This window comes from Rhea pennata, chromosome 3 (genome assembly GCF_028389875.1).
Source record: "Rhea pennata isolate bPtePen1 chromosome 3, bPtePen1.pri, whole genome shotgun sequence".
NCBI lineage: Eukaryota > Metazoa > Chordata > Aves > Rheiformes > Rheidae > Rhea > Rhea pennata.
This window is the reverse complement of record NC_084665.1, coordinates 38,529,775-38,550,803: the sequence shown is the minus strand read 5'-3', so window position 1 is coordinate 38,550,803 and position 21,029 is coordinate 38,529,775. Positions and strand designations below refer to the sequence as shown.

General features: G+C 42.3%; 1 protein-coding gene and 1 long non-coding RNA gene across 2 annotated transcripts in view; one reads left to right on the top strand and one right to left on the bottom strand.

Annotated features, from left to right (window-relative positions):
- Positions 1 to 2,869, bottom strand: part of LOC134138441 (uncharacterized) — a 31,720-nt gene extending 28,851 nt beyond the window's left edge. Inside the window, exon 1 of the long non-coding RNA XR_009957899.1 lies at positions 2,794 to 2,869. This is a non-coding gene — a long non-coding RNA (uncharacterized LOC134138441). The remainder of the gene's footprint in view (positions 1 to 2,793) is intronic.
- CRIM1 (cysteine rich transmembrane BMP regulator 1) overlaps positions 2,365 to 21,029 on the top strand; it is a 196,659-nt gene continuing 177,994 nt past the window's right edge. The window contains 4 exon segments of the mRNA XM_062572090.1: positions 2,365 to 2,492; positions 2,494 to 2,735; positions 2,738 to 3,136; positions 17,442 to 17,615. Coding sequence (XP_062428074.1) covers positions 2,365 to 2,492; positions 2,494 to 2,735; positions 2,738 to 3,136; positions 17,442 to 17,615 — 943 coding nt within the window.

Sequence of the window (21,029 nt, the reverse complement as noted above, 5' to 3'; positions counted from 1 at the left end):
CACCTTGTTAGTGAAACACATGACCAAAAGGCAGCGTTTCCACTTCATAGGAAACAGTATGTTTTTACAAACTGCTCTCATCCAAGTAAGTGTGGGATTTTTGGTGGAAACTTCTGGTGACTCAAAAGTACTCTGACCCCTGCAGGTGCTTTGGGAAACTGACGCCATCGGATTTGGGCTGAAGGAACTGGCATTTTTGAGCAAACATATCTTAAAAAAACTTCTGATCAGTTCAGTGTGTTGGAATACCCGGGGGTACCGTTAGTTTGCCGTAACGTTAATAGCTTGAATGCTTGTCTAATATGACCTGAAATTATTTTCATACTATCTTCTAGTATAGTGGGATGAACAATGTTTTTGTTTGTTCTCAAGTGTATGAATTGGTTTTGTTTGTATCAAAATACGATGCCTTATCAGCTTATTTATTTTCCAAATCTGTATGAAAATACTGGACACTATCAGGTCCAATACTAATGCACAGTAGATGACAACTTCCGATTGCCCATTACTTTTAGAGATATGTCAATTAACTCTAGTCCTAATCCTTCAATCCATCCACGTTTGTTGTATTCACCACGTTTTACCAGAATGATGATTTATCACCCCCTCCCAAAACCAGACCAAAACAAATTCCTTGCAAACTATCTGTGGCTAATTAAAACATTTGTAGCCAAACAGAAATAGTATTTTAAAAATATTTTAATCCTGAATTTACCAGAATGTAGTTAGCTGTTCTGATGCGTTCAAAACATTATGATTTCTAATACAGAAGTGAAATAGGGAAAAGGTCATATTAACAACATCATCATATTGACAAGCGCGCTACTTCTGTTAGTAGTGGGCCTACACCAGTAATGGAGAGCCTTTGCTACCAGTAGACATTTAGGCTGAATGACAGTGAATTACAGCACACTTTTTAAAATACAAAAAAAAAAAAAAAAAAAAAAAAAAAAAAAAAAAAAAAAAGATACACCATTCCTGACCCGAAGCATCGGTGCAGTTGCTTTGGTTACTGGTAGCAACTTGCCTTTTACCCTGCCAGTCATCCGCTTTGCCCGCAGGTAGCGGATCTCCTGCCGACACGAGGTCCGATTCTCCCCGTCGGAGCGGGTGAGTGTTTAGAACTGGAAACCTGCGGGAGCCGTACCCTGGCACTGTCCTCGGCAAGCCGCTGCCTGCAGTTTCCAGACCCTCTCTCCTGAAATTTCGCACATCGTTGGCACCGGGACGCGCAACCCAAGACTTTCCAGGCTCAGCATTGTGTCGCTGACATAATCCCACCTGCTGCGTAGATTACTTCACCCTCTCAATCTCCACAACTTTAAACATTTTCTGATAGTGGCCTAAGTTACTCCCACGGGCTTTTTAGCGCCCCAGGAATGCCCTGATTTACAAGCAGACGATGTTTGTTTTGTTTTGGGCGACGGCCCCTCGCCCCCCGGCGCTCCCCGCTGCCGGGACGCTGCCGCCTTTAGTCGGCCGCGGGGCGGCTCAGCGCTGGGCCCGCAGCCGACGCAACTCACGGTGTCCCGTGTGCCCCCCGGCCGCTCACTCGCGCCAGGCCGGGGCGCGCCGCGGCCTCCCCCGCGCCGCTCCGGCCGCCTGCGCCGCCGCTCTCCGCCGCACAAGGGCGGCCGCCGCCGCGGGCACGGGCGGCTGGCGGGGCGCGCAGCCTCGCTGCTGGCGCGCCCCGGGGGCCGGACGGAGGCGCCGCGCCGCGGCGGCCGCGCGGGGGGTTGTTTACGGGCAGGCGGGCGGGCGGGCGGGCGAGCTCCCGCCGCGGCGCCCGGGACGGCGCTCCGCCGCTGGGCGGCCGTTACGGGCGGCAGCGCGGCGCTCCCGCGGGCCTCCCCCGCCCCGAGCCTGCGGGAGCCAGGGCCTGCGTGCGGGACGGCGGCCGGAGCCGCGTCGCCCCCCGTCCCGGGTCCCCGTGCCGCTCTGGGGGAGGCGGCGGCTCTCGCCGCCCTGGCCGGGGACGCGAGGCCGCCTCCCGCGCCTGCCCCGCCGCCGTCCCGCTGCGGCTGCGGCTGCTCCCTCCGCCACCAGGGTCCCCCCGGGGGCAGGCATCCCCCCGGCCGGGCCGGGCCGGGCCAGGCCGTCCCCGGGCTCTGGCGCACCCGCCCCGCCGCGCTCCGCGCCTGGAGCCCCAGGCGGGGGCGGAGGCGGGGCGGGACGGGGCGGGGGGAGGCGGCGGCGGCGGCCGTGGGGCCCAGGCGGCTCCTCGCCTCTGCTGCGTCTCTCCCCAGCCCCGGGATCTGGGGCTGCGGGCGGGAGGGGGGGGGTGCGGGCGGGGCGAGCCCTCGTGGGAGCCAATGGGGAGGCGCGAGCGGGCAGCCGGGGCGGGGCGAGGGCGGTCACCGCCCAATGGGGGAAGGGCAGAGGGCGCACTCGGAGCGGGGAGAGTCGCAGGCAGGAGGCGAGTCGGGACTCGGGCAGCGAGCGGGGCGCAGCCGGCCGCCGCCGCCGCCGCACCCAGGGCTCGGAGCCGCTCGCGCGGGGCGCCGCGCCGCCGCCGCACGGGGCCGCCGGTCGGCAGGCGCGGGACGGACTGAGGGGCGCCGCTCCCCGGAGCGGGCAGCGGGCGGAGCCGCCGCCGCCGCCGCCTGGAGCAGAAGTTTGGCTGAAGCGGCCGCCGCCGGGAGAGGAAACTTTCCTCAGGGGGCCGGAGGCGGGGGCGGCGGGAAGGAGCCGCCGCGCGGCGGGTTCTCGCGGCGCGCCCGGAGCCGCCTCCCGGCGCGGGGCTTCCGCGAGGCTCGCCCCGGCCCAGGCCGGGCTGCGGCGGCCGGGATGTACCTGGCAGCGGTCTCGGCGGGGAGGAGGCGCCCGGGCGGCGGCGGCTGGCACCTGGCGGCGGCGGGGTGGCTGGTGCTGCTGGCGCTGCTGCTGGGCGAGTCGGGGACGCGGGCGCTCGTCTGCCTGCCCTGCGACGAGTCCAAGTGCGAGGAGCCCAAGAGCTGCCCCGGCAGCATCGTGCTGGGCATCTGCGGCTGCTGCTTCATGTGCGCGCGGCAGCGCAACGAGAGCTGCGGGGGCGTCTACGGGCTGCACGGCGCCTGCGACCGCGGGCTGCGCTGTGTCATCCGCCCGCCGCTCAACGGCGACTCCATCACCGAGTACGAAGTGGGCGTCTGCGAAGGTGAGCGGCGGCCGCGGGCCGCGGGCCGCGGAGGGGGCGGGGGGGGGGGCCGCGGGGCCGGGTGGCCGGTCGCTGCCCGAAGCCCTCGGGCCGTGTCTCGGCGGCGGGGGCGGGGGGGGGACACTTCCCGGCGCCGGTATTTAACGGGAGGCGGGGGGACGGGGACGGGGACGCGCTGCCCCGCGCTGCGCTGCCGCGCGTGTGCCGCCGCCTCGGAGTAAAGCGCTCCCGCTTTCCTGGGCGCTTCCGTTAGCAGCTCGCGTCGAGCCGGTCGACGGCTGATAGCCGCGGCGACCCTCGTCGCTGTGAAGGGGCTCGCGAGCGGTTCGGCAGACGGGCATCGGCGGAGGTCAGTAGTACGCACATGATGTCTGTTCCGGATTCCTCCTCTGCAGGGAAACACAAAGGCTGATCATCTGTTGTAAAGTTTTCCTTCCTGTTCCTGTCACTTAATAACCCCCCCGCCTGTCCGCCCGCGCATCTCTGATAACACGGACGAGATGTGTGCTTTCCCTGCTTGTGTGCGTCGAGGGGCAGGAAGCAATCCCTATGGCAGGACCCTTCTCGGGGTCGCTGCCGCTGCCTGCCCGCTGCTGAGGAGGTGATGAATTAGTGCAAAATGCAGGAGCAGTTCGTGGTAGTGTTTTGGTTTTTTTTTCCTATCCTTCAAGCATTGTAGCTATCAGAGTTCCTAATACATTTTTTTGTGTGTTTGTGTGTGTGTGTGTGTGTATATATATATATATATATATATATATATATATATAATATATATATATATATATATAGAAACTTTTAGTTTCTCTTCTCTCTTCCCTCTGAGTCCCCCCCCCCTTTTTTTTTTCCCGAAGTAAAGGGAAAACATGGCGCTGTAGGGAGATTGCAAATAATCAGTAGTTTGGAATATGTATAAAATGTATGTGAGACTTGTGAGCACGAGCTTCGACAATTCTGGAAAGTAGAAGTAAGGCTTTGCCTCTTGGCAGGTAGAGGGCGGTAGAAAGTCCAGAAAGCTCTTGAGAAAGCATCTATCCAAAAACTTGCATTAAAAATGATATAGTTTTGAGTGAAGTAAACCCCCTTTTTATTATTTTTTTTAGTGGGTGGCTGACCTTTATTCTGGCACTGATTACTAGTTTAGAACTCTGCTCACTCTGTTCACAAGTAAATTGCAAACCACAGCATAACTATAAAGGACAGGCTGGTGTATTCATGTATACCAGAACAAATATCATCAGCTTTGTGACAGTTGTTTGGGTATGACCAGCTTTAGGATTAGACCTTGTGCTTTCAATGAGTTAAAAACGGTCCTGAACTACTTTTAAAGGCTTGGTTGACTCCATGTTGCTGAATATGTACATTGCCGTAGTCTGTTCTCTGCATGTACAGTAAAGTTCTCTACTTATGCTTTTCTCCTTTAAAAAAAAAAAAAAAAAAAGGTATTTCAAAAATCCTACCTAGGTTTGGATAAACTTTTCTTGCATATTTTTAAGTAAAAATATAATGTAAACTGCCTTTTTCTTTTTTTCTTTTTTTTTTTTCTTAATAAAAAGAACTAAAAGCCTATAGTCATTAAATATCTTGATGTTCCAGCTCCCTTACTGTATCACAGGACGGATGTATCTGGCAGTTTAGGAGCATTTCATTCCTTTGAAGTGATGCAATCTGTACGTTGCTGTAGTTCAACTCATAACATGTCCCATATACTGTTGAAAATAGTACGAAGCATTTGTTGGCAAGATTGCATTTCAATTACTGTGTGGTTAGAAACTAGTTCCAGCTGTCCTTATAGTAATAGTTGGGGAGATAAGTTATCTATTTAATTTTTCCTTCTCTTAAATAAAAGAAGCAATTGAGCTGAACTGTCAACCTAATAAATGTTACTCTGGGATACGTATTACTAAATTGTCAGGAAACTGCCTCATGCTAAGCAACAGTGAAACAGTATTGGTATTTATAATGTATGTTGTGCATGAGGTAGGCAGCAAGAAGGAGGAGGATGTAATGTACTACCTCAGGTCACTAAGGCTGATAAGCTTTTTTTTTTTTTTCCCATTTTTTTTTAATGTGACCTAAAGAGTTTTATGTAATAGGCGCATGTGAAATAGACCTCAGATACTACTAGTCTAGTATCAGTGGTACTAAGCATGTTTCTTTTATTTGTTAGCTGAATAAAAACTTTTTTTTTTTTAATCCTGTATAACTTGGGTGTGAAAACTCTTTCCTGCCCCACTTCTTGAAGGAGGAAGAAATGGAAGTGTCTTACAGAACTGTGTGAATAGAAATTGACACTTTTACTCTTTCCTGTCTCAAGCCTCTTCTTTCACTGCAATTTTTTACACTGAAATGACCCCTACTGGCTACAGTTATAACTTTTTTTTTTTTTTAGAAAAGAAAAAGGAGAAAAAAAAACTTTAAGTGAGTGCCCTACCTCAGCATATTAGCATGTACTCTGCTGTGGAAAACCTTATTTATTTTAAGAGCTGTAACTACAGCAGGTGAAAATACTTGACTGTAATCTTGATATTGGTGTTTCCAATGATAATACTAACATACTCATCATAGCAGAACTGTGGTACCTGAGGTAGAAACTTGTGGAATCTGTCAGTGGTAGCCACTCTCTTTGAAACTAGAATGGATTCTATGTAAAACCATTTCTTACTGATGCTTCATACTAATCCTAGGTTCTTCTCTTTATCTTTCGAAAATCTGAAAAAAATCCTTGTCCATCTTACGACTTCAACTACTTAGTTTATTATGCAGTTCTGAGACTCAATTTGTGGCATTTTTGCTGTTTTATGTAAAATGTTCTTGAATGTAGTTAAGATTTGTTCTTCATCAAGAATACAATGCCTCAAGTCAGCCGTCCCAGGCCTGGATGAGTAACTCTTCTGAAGGGCAATCTTGGTGGCTAGTTTAATATCTCCAACTTCTGTTGACTTCACAGGGAATTTGTCGGATTAAGTTAAGGTACCTACAACTAGAAGAGGCATACAGTCCCCAAAACTGTCTTCAAATTGAGAAACTTGAAAGCTTAAAGCAAAGACTGCTCAAGACTACTCTTGCTGTGTCTCTGAACTTAGTCTGAGAACCACCTCAGAACCACCTCTTGATCAGTGTAGAGATCTCCGGAGCTCGTGAGTCTCAGTTGCAACAGTGTTTGGCTCTACCAAAGCTCCTGCTTTCTGGGTAATGGGAAAGCTGTGGAAAATCTGAGATGAAGAAGCTCGGTTTCTCTGTCAAGGCACTTCTTGTGGTGAAGGCATTCTTGTCTGTTTTGACACTTCCTCAAGTGTCTTTGCCTGAAAATACCTTGACTGCTGTGCTAAACTGCTGTGATAGAGTAACAGTAATGTAATAAATAACTGAAAATGAGGTAAATTTGACTTTTTTCTTTAAACTGCATGACAGAAGCATAGCTTAAGTGTTTGTGATACACCTTCTATTACATTGTGGCATTAGGTTCCTTTAAGAATATGCTCCTGTGAGTTAACCTTTAGGTAGCCATTGAAAAAGGATGTCACTTCTCTAATAACTTACCAGTAGCATGTAGTTCCCCCCCACCCTGATGCCTGCTAAAGTTTGGTTGAGCTTCCCTTGAAGCTCCATACATCAAACCCTTCAGGCTAATGAGTTTAATCCAATAAAACTTTTCTTGGTGGTTATTGCTCTCTCTCTCTCTCTCTATATATATATGTGTGTGTGTATATTTTTCTGCTCTAGGTAATTTGAGAACTGTCTTGAATATTTGAGGCCTGTCTGCTTAGTGCATGCCTTCTGAACCTTGAACTATAAGAAAAGGTGAGAGCAGAGTTATTTAGGGCAAGTACTGGGAAGTATCAACAGATGGCATCACCTGAGGAGACTGCAGAAACCTGCCATAGTATGGCTAGTCCTGGTCTTCATTAAATGCAGCTTTTGAGAGCTTGGAGCACTGTTGTCTGATTCCTTGTTGAGAGAAGCAGGGAGAACTTGGTCTGGGTGGTTATGGTTGTGTATTTTTTTTGGTGTGATTTTTGTCGTTTTGTGGCTTCCCTTCCCTCCCCACCATGCAATTTAGGCTTACTATAGACTATACTTTCTTCCCTAGAAATCTGTCTTATGGTAGAATATGTAAGGGCACAGGGTACTGTATTTAATCAAAAGGCTGTGAGACTGAAGCTGATGAGAAGAAATGAAATTGTGAAACAGCTTTTTTCAAACTTTTTCACAAGAGCTAAGCTTGTTTTATTAGGGGCATTGGCTTTGCATGCACAAAGATCATTCTGCTCTGTTAAAGTGAGAGCAACTTGTATAAAGATTTGCTTGTACTTTTACCACAAGCAGTGCTTCTACTTTTGTAGCTAGTGCTCTTGAGGGTGTCTTATAATGCTGTGGTTTTTATCTAGTGGGCAAGTGGAGCTATAGTCCAGAACATAACGCTCTGTCTCTAAACTTCTGTACAATATACATGGCTCTCTTGCCTGTCATACAGGCGAGACCCCTAAAGATGCGGTAGTATTTTGCTTTGAGTAAAAGTTACTGAAGCTCAAATAATCTAGAATCTGCTTGTGATGCTTAAATATAATTGACTGGAACAACATTGCCCGAATCATTCATATATATATACACACACACACGTATATATACGTATATATGCATGTGTGTATATATATATATTTTTTTTCTTGGTCTGTTATGCAGTGAATGGTTTGGGAAACATTACCCAAATAGTTCTAATGCCCAAGTGTGTAGGGAGGACTCCCTCCGTTAACATCAAGTGTTGAGAACAAGCATCTAGTTTGGGACTTAATCAGTGTGAAATGGTGCACTTAATGATTGTTGATTATAAAGACTGTCAAAATATGTGGCTCAAAGACTGTCAGCCATGCAGACTGGGGGCAAAAAGGAAAAAAAGTTAGTGGTCCCCCACCACCTTGGACAAATGAATAGGTTTCATACTCATGCGCAATACAGTAAGTCAGTAACTTATGTTTGACATGAAGCGAATAGGGGGCACTGGATTGAAGAGTAATTCTTTGAGGAAATCACATTCAGCTTTTGACCTGCTAGTCTTAACCGTATATAACACTCATCTTCCCTCCCACTCGTGTCCTGCCAAAGAAAAACCCTTACGCAGGCATGCGACTGAGTTCTTTCTTAAGTTCAGGCTGGGTACTTATAAACCTTCTTTACCCTGACATATTTCCGTGTTGAAGTCTCAACTTCATTCAAAGTGTAAATTCAAAGAGAATGGCATTGGATGTGAATTAGATCAGGTACTTGCTGTTTGATCGGGAAATGGTTTCCTCTTTCTGGGTATCTTATTTTGACTTAATTTGATTTAACTTGACCATCCATTGGGCATCCTCTGCTGCTATGAAGATTTTGCCTGTAGAAAGTGGCTGTTTCTTGAACTTCCTAAAAATTCTGCTATATGTAAAAGTTTTTGTCTTGTTTTTAACTACCTTCAGGCTTGGCAGATAGTTTGGCGTAATTTAACTTTTTGCATGATGCTTTGCTTAAACAACCAAAATGTTGTTTGAAATTTGAATGACAGTCATGTTATAATAATTAATTCATTAATCTGATTCAGTATGAGGTGGGGATAGGAAGAAACGCACTAGATTGCAGGCGCACTGCCATTCTCATTTCTTGTATAACTAGCTAGCTTGGGTTATTTACATTTTTTTTTAGTAATAAAAATTCTAATGACTCCTGGATTCAGAAAGATTATGCTCTATTCTGTTGGGTCACTTGTATTTAAAACACTTACATGGTTTGCTACTGAAAATGCTGTACTCTGATCAGGATTTTTTTTTCAGAAAGGCTATCAGTATGGATTCAGCCTATCAGTAAAAAGCAGGGATCATCCTGATAATGGTATTACATGTGATAATGTAAAATATGCTGCTTTGATAATAGAAAGATGCTAGCCTAACTGATGTCTACTTCAAGTTGATATTTAAGAAAAACAAAAAAATCCCCTCCCCCCCAAAAAAAAACAAACAAAAAACAAAAACAAAAACCAAACCCGCTGTCTTGCGGCTTATTCTGAATGCTGTTCTGTTTATCTTTCAAGGGAGATATTATCAAACCATGGGGCTAAACTTCACAGCCCTGTCACATATAGGGTAGATGGAAATTCTTCTTACAGTCTTGTGTGACTGAGTACTTGGATGCAAGCTTCTGATTTTTTTTTGTGATTTCTGTGAAACATCCTGTAATTCTGGCATTCAGTGACACTGCATGAGTAACTTGAGGTAAAAATGACAAAAAGTTTAGAATGTAAACTTTCTTCTAGTAGGGTGGATCATTTTGAGTACTGGCTTACTTAATTGTAGTAATGTTCCAGAGTTTGTTAGGCTTTCTTCTTTACGTCAGGTTTTCTTCTGAAAAGCATTCTAACAAACTGCCAGTCAGCTGCCTGTTTGCAGAGAAGCTGATGCATGTTGCTGCATATACAGGCTTTTAAAGTGTATGGGTACCGTGTGCAACTTAAAAACAAAACAAAAAACTTCTAGCCTAATTTTGAAAATGACTGGGAGCATTTGGCACTTTCCTGAGGCTTTAGCAACTTTTCAAATGAGTTTTCTAGAAATAGGGAGGAGGGGGAAAAAAAGGGGGGGGGTGGAGGGGGGCAAAAAAAACCCCCAGACCCTTCCAGGGTGGCTGAAATGCTGTTGTCCAAAACTTTTTAATGAATGGAGTACTTGCAGAGGCACTCTCTGACCGCTTAAACCCTGGTATGCTGTGTAATATTTTCAGTCAACTATTTACAAACAAGATGTGGTTTTAAGTCATAAGATCAAAACAACTTGTTTGCCAGTCTTTTGCAAACACTTAAGTATGCAGAGGGTCACGTTTCAAGACATTCATTCTTACAGTTTCAGATTATCTTTGGGGCAGAAGGCTCTGGGAAATACCATTTAGTCTTGTGGGGGGATCTCTAATAAAAGAGAAAAAAAAAGAGTGAGGGGAAACTTTAAAACTTTTAGGAATCAAAAAAGTTGCATGCTTTGCTTAATGCTTCCATTTCTCTCTCTGCTTTTCTCATGGCTTCTGTGTAGTCTTATAATTGAGCAGAAAACTCTTCTGCTTAAATTTTTTGCATTCTTTGGTATGAAAGAGCTGCCTTGAGACATGAGCAGAGCTACTGCTGTAGAAAACTTCTCACTGTATTGGGGAGTTGCTCACCTGAGATGCAAGTGCTTGTTTGAATAGGAGGTACTCAAGCAGGTACTCCTATTTGGGATGAGCCTTCCTTCTGGTGTTCCATAATTACCTAAATACTCTGCTACAATTTCTTTCTAGTTTTGACCAGAAACTTTATTGGAAACCTGGAAAGCCCTTTTGTACTAACATGTTTTCCCAATTTGATCTTGAAAAGTGAACCCTTCTAAGGTAGAAAAACTGCCTTGTCATAAAACTGTTAGCTGTGTGTCTCACCATGAAACTTTCTGCAGGCTCTGATCTCGACTTCATTGGAGGAAAAAGCTGGAGGATGATTGCAGCCAGTACATAAGCACAAATTCATTTCAAGGCTAGCCTTTCTTTCTGTTGCTTTTCAAGGTCCAGGGCTGGGTTTCAAGCATTCTTTAGTGGTGATTAGTCATTTCTATTGTTCAGCTTCTCCAAAACATGAATTTCCTTTCCATCATTCTCTTTTCCTGTACAAAGAGAAGCCAAAGCCTATTGGCAAGAAGTATTTCCTTTTTCATTTTTATTTTTTATTTTATTTTAAATAGCCTGTAGAAGCCCTTCAGAGCCTCATACCATCTTAATTAATACCAAAATACTTTTGTATGAAAACATTTAACGCTGTCTTAGGGTGACAGTGGCTCAGAACTTGAATCTGATTTGACAGGGAAGCTTTTGAATGGTCTTCTCTCCCTTTCCAGTGGACAGTAAGAATTTCACAGTAAGGATCACTTCTGTACCACAGTGAAATCCATTTCTCTGTCCTTTTCAAATGCAGGATCTAAAAAGATGCAAGAAGTCTATAAGATGTAATTTAAAGTCTGTTTCAATTCCAGACAGGCAACATATTTGATTCACCCACCCACACACGCACAGTCTTTCAATGTCTTAAGAGCCTGCCTGCTATACTCTGGAAAGGTGAAAGAAGTTAGAATAATATACTACAGTTAAATTTACATTGTGAAATCTCACTCAGTTTGTTCAAGTTACGTTGCTTCTCCTTCTTAAATGACTGTTACCTTAAGCTATATTGTTGTGGATGCAGTGCTTGATGTTAGGCTTCAACTGTGATATTTTAGTGACCATTTCAGAATGCTTGCTGGTTTGGAATGCTGCATTGTCCGTATGGACAGTGAAGGAGAATGCTATATGGGCATCCAAACAATAGCTGACGTGGGTTAAGTGCTCCAAAAGGAACAGAAAGGTTGGGGGATGGAAGAGGAGATTGTTGGGATGGATGTGATGCAAGCACACCTGAAGACTTGAACCTATTAAGGGAGCGAGGAGAGCAAAAACATTAAGGGAGTGAGGAAGGAGTCTCTAAGAGAATCTTCCCTTGTATTTTTCAAAGCATCAGTTTTTAGATGAACTGTAGTGAGCTACAGTGCACCTTAAAGGTGTACTTAAGGCTCCAAGATGATTGTTACTAGTTACTCACTTTTCTGGAAACAGATGCATCTGACTCTTAAGATAGGGTGATGCAGATACTGGTTTTTAGGTTGAAGGTCTTGACCTTATAGTTAGAATAACTTGAACAGGTGCATGTTTGTTTTGTTTTTTCTCTCTCCACAGCCTTCCTCCTGAATCTTAGTTCTACTCAAACCAAGGTGTAAGCCCTGTACCTGTATCTCCTTTTCTGGCTACACATCCAATTTGTCAAAACTCCAACTGCTGTATTCAAGTGATGTTTGAAGACACTAGGACTGGGTGTTGCAGTCCTGCAAAAAATGAGATTACTACGTATTTATGCACATTGATGTGTAAATCTGCATCCTGTGAACAGCTGTAGCACAGTGCAGGCTCTGAATTCAGGTGAAGAAGGCACACATGCATGCCTCAGTCATGAATATTATACCTTGAACACCTGTGTGGTGCTGTGTTGTGACTGCCTGTGTGCAGGATTTAGTGTGGAAGAAGTTATGGAATGCTACTTGTTGAACCCTAGAGGAACATTTCTGAAACTGTAACTGTTTCTCAGGCTGGAACTGTTGTTTCAGGACCTCTTAATCGACTTGTTAATGCCTTAATCCTCCTCCCTGCTTTAGAAGCATGCTAAGGCAGGACTTCAGAGTTCAGCAACCCCAACCTGCATGTGAGTTATTTGAAAGCTGAAATACTTGCTTTGCAGAAAGCAAGTGATTATATGAAAAATGGAAGAAAATGAAAAAGAACTTGAGTTAATATGATGGGTTTCCTAACCTTCCTGTTAGTATGAAGGCACATCTAATAAGAATTCAGATGTGTGGTGTCCAAGACTTACTCTTTTGGTCCGAGTAAATTGTTGCTTGAGTATATCCTCTGAAAAGGAGGCTTGCCTGAATGAGTTGGAAAGAGTGAGGAAAAGCTGTAGTTAACAGACTGTTTGAGACCTGTGAGCTAGTTCTTGGAGTGCGTACAAAAAGGTAATCAGTTGGCTGTGTAACAACTATTCAACACAAATTCAGATCTGCTAGAAAGAGTGGCCCTTTTCTCTTTGCCTCTACCTGAGCATGCCAGCACAATGAGATAGACTGAAGAAGTTGAAGCTAAACAAAGATCAGTCTGGATGAAAACTAGCCGTTTGCTTTTGTTTGGTTGTTTTTCAGCTGGGTTGTTTCTAAAAACTCAATTTTAAACAGTTGCTTGATATATATTAATTTTGATTGGGGTGTGTATGTGTCTAGAAAGCAGCTGGTGGACTGGATGCACATACTGAGGCTTGGGAGGCTCTATGATGTTTTGTTTCATGCTTGAGCTTCATCATCCTTGTTTAAGACTTAAACCAAATGGAGAAGTAAAGCATTCACAAATGACTGTACCTTGATCCCTTCCTTTTTTTTTTTTTTTTTTTTTTTTTTTGTGCATACCTTTTTCAAGTCTGGATGATATAAACCCTTTTCTGAAAAGGAAGTCATAGAGGAAATTAAACAGCACATGCAAGAAAATTTATTTATGCTGTATTCTGGGATTGTTCATGAACTTTCCCAGATTTCAGAATTACTCGTGTAGAAGTTCTGGGTTGGCACACTCCAAGGACATGATTCTGGCATAAGAGGGAGTAAGTGGTGAGGCTCTGTCAACATGCGTTTCCATATCTGTTGAAATACTTTTGAGCTGTAGCTTCTTGACAAAGAACATGCATGCTGTGCTGGGTCATCATTAACTGCATCGAACTGTACACTAAATGCTTTTTGCATTAAATAAAGTTTTGAATAGAAATGAGACACCAAATTCATCCCTTCTAGATCATAAAAGTGCTTTTATGTGGTTGCACCACCTCTCATTCCAAGTAACTTTTCTGTCTATATTGATGTGACTCCTGAGGGTGCTCTAGTAAAAGTCCCTTTAAAGGAGTTTTCTTAATTTCATGCTTTTACAAATAGAAATTATCTAGAAAAAGGAGTTTTCAGTCTACATGAAGGACCACTCTACATTCCACGTTGACTTACTAAATGAAAATATGCTGTCATCTTGTTACACACATCTGCTGCTTGACTGATGGTGTGGTTTTTTTTTTGTTTTTTTTTTTGTTTTTTTTTTTCCCTGTTTTGGCCTTGGCTTTGTGAAAGGCATTCTGGTAAAAGATGTCCAGATGCACTTTTCCTGTCTGAACCTGACTCTTTGGTATTCATTCTCAGTTAGATTCAAGAATTGAATTCCAGTAACATTCCCAATAATGTTCAGGACTCAACACACCTGACACGTATAGTCTGTAAATATTTTTGAGGGATTTCTCTTCTCTGCATGGCTACTGAGCCATTATTGAGAGGTGTAATATTTGAAGTAAAATGTAGTATTGGGCTTTATGCTTTCTGTGTGCCTCCTTTTCTGCTGCTGTCTGAAAACTCTCAAGGAGTGGCAGATGAGGTATCTAACTCCAACCTGCCCCAGAGATCAGGTGGTGTTGTGGCTAGTGCCATGGTATGTAGTATGTGTGTATGGAGGTATTCTGCCTTTAGTAATGGAAGGCTCCGTGTCTCAATGTAGGCAGGATCCCACTTAGGTGGCTAATAGATAGTTCTTGTGCAACAGGGGCTTTACTGCTCAGAGCTTCTGCTGATCCCTCTGTCAGCCTTGGCTGAAGTTATTGCTGAAATACCACAAAGCAGAATTATCAAATGATACTAATTGATGTGCTGGAAAAGCAAAAGTTTACCGTAACTGCAGTCTGTGTACCCCATCTGTCTGCATGTGACTCTTGATTTCAAGAGCCGAATGGGAGTAAGGAGCTGTAGGAGTCCTGGGCTGGGGCGCACTGTGTAACAGCTTCAGCAGCCAGCTGTGATGCTGGTTGCACACTTGCTTGGATCTGAGTTTGGGAGGAGAAAGCTCCTGATTTTCACAGGGGATGTAGTCCCTCACCTTCATATATCAGAAGCATGGGAAAAATTCCATTAACAGACATTAAGTTGTTTCCTTAAGACCATAAGATAGACCAATCTGGATTGAGCCATGGTCTCTATGGTTAGAGAATTTGAAACACTTTGTCCTAAGCTCCAGCCCCTTTTGTTCTTGTTATGTATGTTATTGCAAAGATTTGTGATGCAAATCGTCTATATAATAATCAGACTTATCAGAAGTAGGATGTGTTATTCTCAGAATTCTCATGATTTCCCCCCTTCACATGCATGCATACATGCCCCCTTCACAATTAAAAAGTTTCTCGAATACTACTGGAGCTGCGTCTTATCTTCTCTTAGACGAATTTAAAGGTTTCTGTTCTATGTTTCTCTTAAGGATTTATTGATTGAATAGCTATAAGGAAAAGCAGTTTAACTGATTGGGGGGCAGGGGGGGGGGGGAAGGCTGTGGGGAAAGACACAAATTACTTCCTAAGATTAATGGCTACTATTTCTTTGCTGTTTTTATAGACTAAAAAAGACATGATGTCCTCCTGGCAGCTTCATGTCTAAAACTGACGTAGTTGTTTGTTCATTGTTTGCTGTCAACATATTTCTTGCTCTGAGAGATATTTAATGATGTGCAGGCAAGGTACTTTGCTTTTAACAAAAACCAAATAATTGGTAGCACAGAGAAAGATACCTGGGAAAATCTAATGTGACACTTCCTCTACATTGCATATAGTACTTAACTGGTAAATGACTCTTTCCGGTGTGTGGTTCCCACTTCCCTACTCCCCAGATAACCTGCAGTTAACTGATACATTCTGCATGTTTCTGTGAGTGGAAGGTATCTCAGCCTAGACTTCAGTGTATATATGCTGTCATCTACTGTTAATTTCTAGACTTCTGTTCGGTTTCAGACTACTGAATGATACCGCAATTCATGTTTGGCTGTGTTCTCCCATGTTGTAGTGTGGCTTCTGATATCTTGTAAAGTCATACCTTGAAGGGAATAACAGACTAAAAACTATTTAAAGAAGCCTGTTAATCTCTTAACCTTTCTTCATTTCTTCATACCAATAGGATTGTTTTGGGATAGGAGTCAGCTGGAGATCTGTCTTCTTTTTGAAGAACGCTTAAATGCAGAGATGATGAGAATGAATGAATGCCTCTATACCCATTAGCACTACTTGGGTCAATATACCCAGCTAGTGGGATTTCCAGATACTCAGTTTGTGATTCAGAAGTAACTCTGCCTTAACAGCTGTAAACCTTCAATGACAATTGGTTTGTTGTGCCTGCATGCTTGGCTCCGTGAGTGTAGTGCATTTGGGACTCTGCCTTCTTTATGCACCAGATGTTCAGATTTAAAGCATTCTGAATGGAAGTATGGCAGCATGTCCGTCTGTGTGAGGCACTTGCTACTGCACAACCCATCTGCTTGACAAGGCCTCTACTTGCTCCTTCTTTCTTAAAATAGCTCCCTACATATTCTTCAAGGACCCTCTCATCACTACTTAGAGCCTTCTGGTTTTGTGTGTCATTCTCCCCACCACCACCACTCTAATTCTGTATTTCAGTATTAGAAATCCTGTATCTTACAAGTAGGGAATATTTGTAGATTGTGTACTGTGTTTTTTTTGTTTTTTTTCTTTTTTGTTTTTTAATCTTGATAGGCTCTTTATTTTCAATCCTTACATCTTTGTATTTCACAGCTGCTTTCATTTTGGCTGCTAGTAGTTTGGCCCAAGCTTCTATATTATCAACAGCGAGCTTCCAATAGAGTTGTTCCTTTTGTCATTAGCAGAATTTAGCTAAGTATTTTTGTGGCTATTTCATGGTACTTGATTTGGTAGACTGATCAGGTTGAAAAATGATCTAGTGCTATATAGAGAACAGTACCTAATGTCTAATTCACTTATGATCTTGCCTAAAAAGTATGAATCTTTCTTAAATTCCTGAGTGAGTTGGATATTGCTGTATGTGCTCTTGATCTGAGGAAACTAACATTTTGTGAAACTTGTGATAGAACTCTGGATGGACAGGATTTATCTTTTTTAGGCCAGAAATTTTCTTGTGTGTACTACTCTTCTTGTCAGAACAAGAATTGGAAACTTGCACTGTGGGAACATGAGAACTGTGTGTGTTTTCTGGACTGTTGATGGGAGTAAAATTACTTGAGCAAAGAGGCGTATTCTCCTCCTCCTAGCTCTCTGCCCCTTGATAACAAGAAGCATGATGAGCATGAGCAAACCTGCTGGAACAATAGTGGGAATGCAGTTGTCCTGGAAAACTCACTTTTGGTTATATTACAGAACTGAAGGCCTGCAGGTTTTTTGTTTTTCAAATAGCATTCACTCCACAGAGATACAGTTTTATGTGACTTATTTTTATCCTGGTTTAAACATGCCCTCTTTCTGACTCAATTTTGACTTCTATAGCAGCTGCAGATTCTCCCTAGCATTCTCACTTTCACGATAAATATCAAGTATCTGCAAAAGTTATTACGGTTAGCATAGCCCTCATTTGTACTACAGCTATGCTTTTTCCCCAAAATATAATTTTCTATACAAATTGAAATAAACAATGCCAATAATTATAGCAAAATAGGCAATAGAACAGCTGCAAAACATGGTATTTGCCAATCCTGTAGTTTAGATTAATCCATTATTTGTGAATCTATTATCCAGCATTCTGTGAAGTACAAGATTTGAAATAAATCATGCTCAACTCCAAAGCAGCTGAAGTTATACCATTACAAAATTGCAGTAGTGACTTTTATTTATTTATTTATTTATTTTTAGATGAAAACTGGGATGACGATCAGCTTCTCGGATTTGAACCATGCAATGAAAACCTTATAACAGGTTGTAACATAATTAACGGGAAATGTGAATGTGACACCATTCGGACCTGTAATAATCCATTTGAATTTCCAAGCCGAGATACTTGCCTGTCAGCCTTAAAAAGGATTGAAGGTAAGCACTTGTCTTCAGTCATTTTCAGTTTGTAACTTTTCCGTGCATTTAATCGGAGCCTAGGATCAAGTTAATATTTTATAATGACTTAGGTGGTTTCAGATACTTATAGCCTTATACTTTTCAGAAGACAGATGTATGGTTTAAGAAGGATTTCGGTAAGCTTGGCCTTCAAAACTTTTAGGTTTAAGGATGAAGGAAACCAATACTTTGTGCTTAGGTGTGTCTTGATATCTGGAGATTTTAAGACTAAAACCATTCTGTGAGTAAACAGTCTGTGGCAGCTACCTTTGTGCATCTTTAGCTATAAAGGAATGTGGAAAATAGTCTTTATTGGTTGTTGATGCAATTAACTGCACCATGGATAAATACAGGGATAGAAAAAGTGTAGGAAAAACTGTATAAGAACTTGATATATTTGTATTTTTCCCTAATGTTAATACATAAATTGATTTTTTTTTTCCTTGCATTTACATCATATGGGGTTATTTTAATGCTAGTATTTCTCAGTTTGCCTGTTCCATTGCTTTGGTTTATATTAGGCCACGTACATTTATGGTCCTGCACACACACATGATGTCTGATTGTTTATATTGCTCATGGCTGAACTTGAAGTGAGTTGGCTGAGGTATATCCAATTGCAATGAAATTCTCATGATACATTTTTCAGAACTGTTTTGAGCAACCATCAAAGGTTTGGTCTCAGTAGCTTTTTGTGGTGGTATGATTAATTCTGATTTTTTCCAAAGTGCCTGGGAACATGCAAAATATAATTAGTGAGGGTGAACATGGTTGGTTAATCTACTTTAAACCAATGTTTAAAATCGCATGCTAAACTAAATGTACTTAAGGATACTGACCGTATTTAAAGTTACCATCTTACCATCTTATCTATTGAGTTAACTCGGTGTGATCTGATGCCATCTGTTCCAGTCTCCTTGTGACAGTAAAAGTGTGTGTGTGTGTGTGGTTTTTTTTTTTTTTTTTTTTTTTTTTTTTTTTTTTTTTTTTTTTTTTTTTTTTACTACAGACTTTAAACTAGGACATCTTGTAAGAATAACACAGCTGGCAGAAGCATGTTCATCTTATGTCTTGCTGTCTTTTTCAGTTGTGGGTAGAGGAGAGGTATAACTAATGCTGGCCTTTTTGACTATGGTAGTTGTGGGTAGTAGCATACATGGGTTCTTAAGTAACCTGGAATACAACCTTATTTTATTTTATTGCATTTTTTTATTCTTTATGAACATGTGACTAGGTCTTTAGTAGTTCAGCAGAGTTTCTATTGGCATAACAATTCATATTTTTAATCTCTTTACTAAGAGAATCTGTTGTGGGTGTGTTCCCTCCCCCCCCCCCCCCCCCAAGAAGGAATGGATTTAGTTTGTAAAATGGCATAAATAGGTTGATTATTTGAATAGCCTGCTTATCAGCAACCTCTTGTTTCAGCCAAATTTCCACTTTAAAACAAATAAAATTATAAGCTTAGCCATGAGGGAACAATATCATACATATAAATTAAGGCTTGCTGTCTTCAGCATTGAAGTTGCTCAGAAAAGGGAAGTAATCATACCAGAGAGCAACAGTACGTGATTTAACTGAACAAAGTACAGTTGTCTTGATTTGTCTGCTGGTTGATTGTTTTGCTGTTTTTGTTGGTGGTGTTTTTCTTCCCTTCAAAGCCTAAAGCTATAGTGCATTGGTAGAAGAGTTTAGGACCTATTGATTTTAATCCTTCACAGATAGATATGATAGTTGATGCCTGAAAACAGCAAGAGTTGGCATACGTGCTGTAGTACCCCTAAATACCAAAAACAAAGTTCCATTTGTATTTTCAGATATGGACAAAAGCCGTTATTTGACTAATAACAACAACTGGACAGTAAAATACCTATGATTTTATTTGTGGTGAAATAACACTGAGACTCAAAGTTTGACAGGTGTAAATGTTAACGCTCCAATGAACCTTCTCATAATGACCGAAGTACAAAGCACATCTACAATCCTAGTTTTTTGTTTTTGTTTTTTAAATTCTTTTTTTTTTTCATTTAAAAACTTGCTGGAATCTTTGTATAAGCTTAGCTTTTACCATGTCAAAATACTGCTTCAAGCATGGTAGCTTGTTTTTTCAGCTACTGTTTTAAATTGTGTTTGCACTTAAACTTTACAGAGCTGAGGGAGAGAGGAATTTTATATAAAAATATACATATTTTTCATCTTATTTGTTTGTATTTCTCCTTCCCCCACTCTTTTTTTTTTTTTTTTTTGTCAGATTAACAGACTTAGTCACATTTGCCTACTGTGTTTTGAACTGTAAATGCTTATCCCTTCTTTCTCCAAATATGTATAACAAGGAGAGATTAACTGGGGATCATGCAAGGAGGTTCCTTATTCTAGGATTAGGGATTGAATGCTAACTGCTTATGGAGGTTGTTTCTTAAATGCATTACTAAATGTTTCATGTTCAAGTGACAAAACATGACTCATCCTGTACCTAAATTAATAGAAGCTGATGCAAAAGAGGAATAAAAATGTTTCAAATTTGTCTTGTTTGCTGTATTCTTTTTTAGTAAGCAAGCTAAATCCCTTGGGTAAAATGGTATGGCCACATGAGTGTATCTGAGGCAGTATTTGCTGTTTGAGTATTTCAGAATACCAATGTTTATGGATAATCTAAAAGTTGAATTTGGCCACTTGGAAAGTGCAACTGAAACATGATTTAGGTAGTAAGTAAATCAGAGCTCTTTAAGATCATTTAAATGAAGAAAAAAATTTTTTGAGGCAAGCAAAGCCTTAAACTGCAGGGCTATGTAAAAAGAGGTGATTCATAAGATTTGTTAAAGATGTTAAATTAAAAATTTCTTGAAATCTGAGCTGCTAATTCATATTTCATTTCTTGGCTCGCCTGCTAAAGACAACAGCATAAGAATTTTAAAATGGTCATTTAGATATTGAAATAACATAATTAATGGAATCTACTGCCACAAAAATTGAAACAAAGTGTTTGAAGTCTAGCTTCCCTCCCTTCATCACACTTGGATATCTAAACGCACAATATGATTAGGAAGGCTTAAGTTGAGCATCCAAAAGATGGGATACGCTGTCATTGCAGTTCATAAAGAAAACATGGTAGAGGTATTGTGTATAAGCAGCTACTACCACATGGTTTTGGCTGCATCCAGTATTCAGGAAACTTAGTAAACAATGAGAATGGATTGTATTGTTCTGCAGCGTTTGTCTCTGTGCTGGTCTGAGTGCAAGAAGCACTCCTATTTATTTACTTTTGTGTTGTTCATTTTAATGTGGGTATAGCATTCCCATATTCATGACCTTCTGTAACCCTTTTGAGGCAAGAGTAGGTGCTTGACCCTTTCCTGTTGAGGGGAAAATCAGTAAGATAGCTTTTTCTTATCTTGG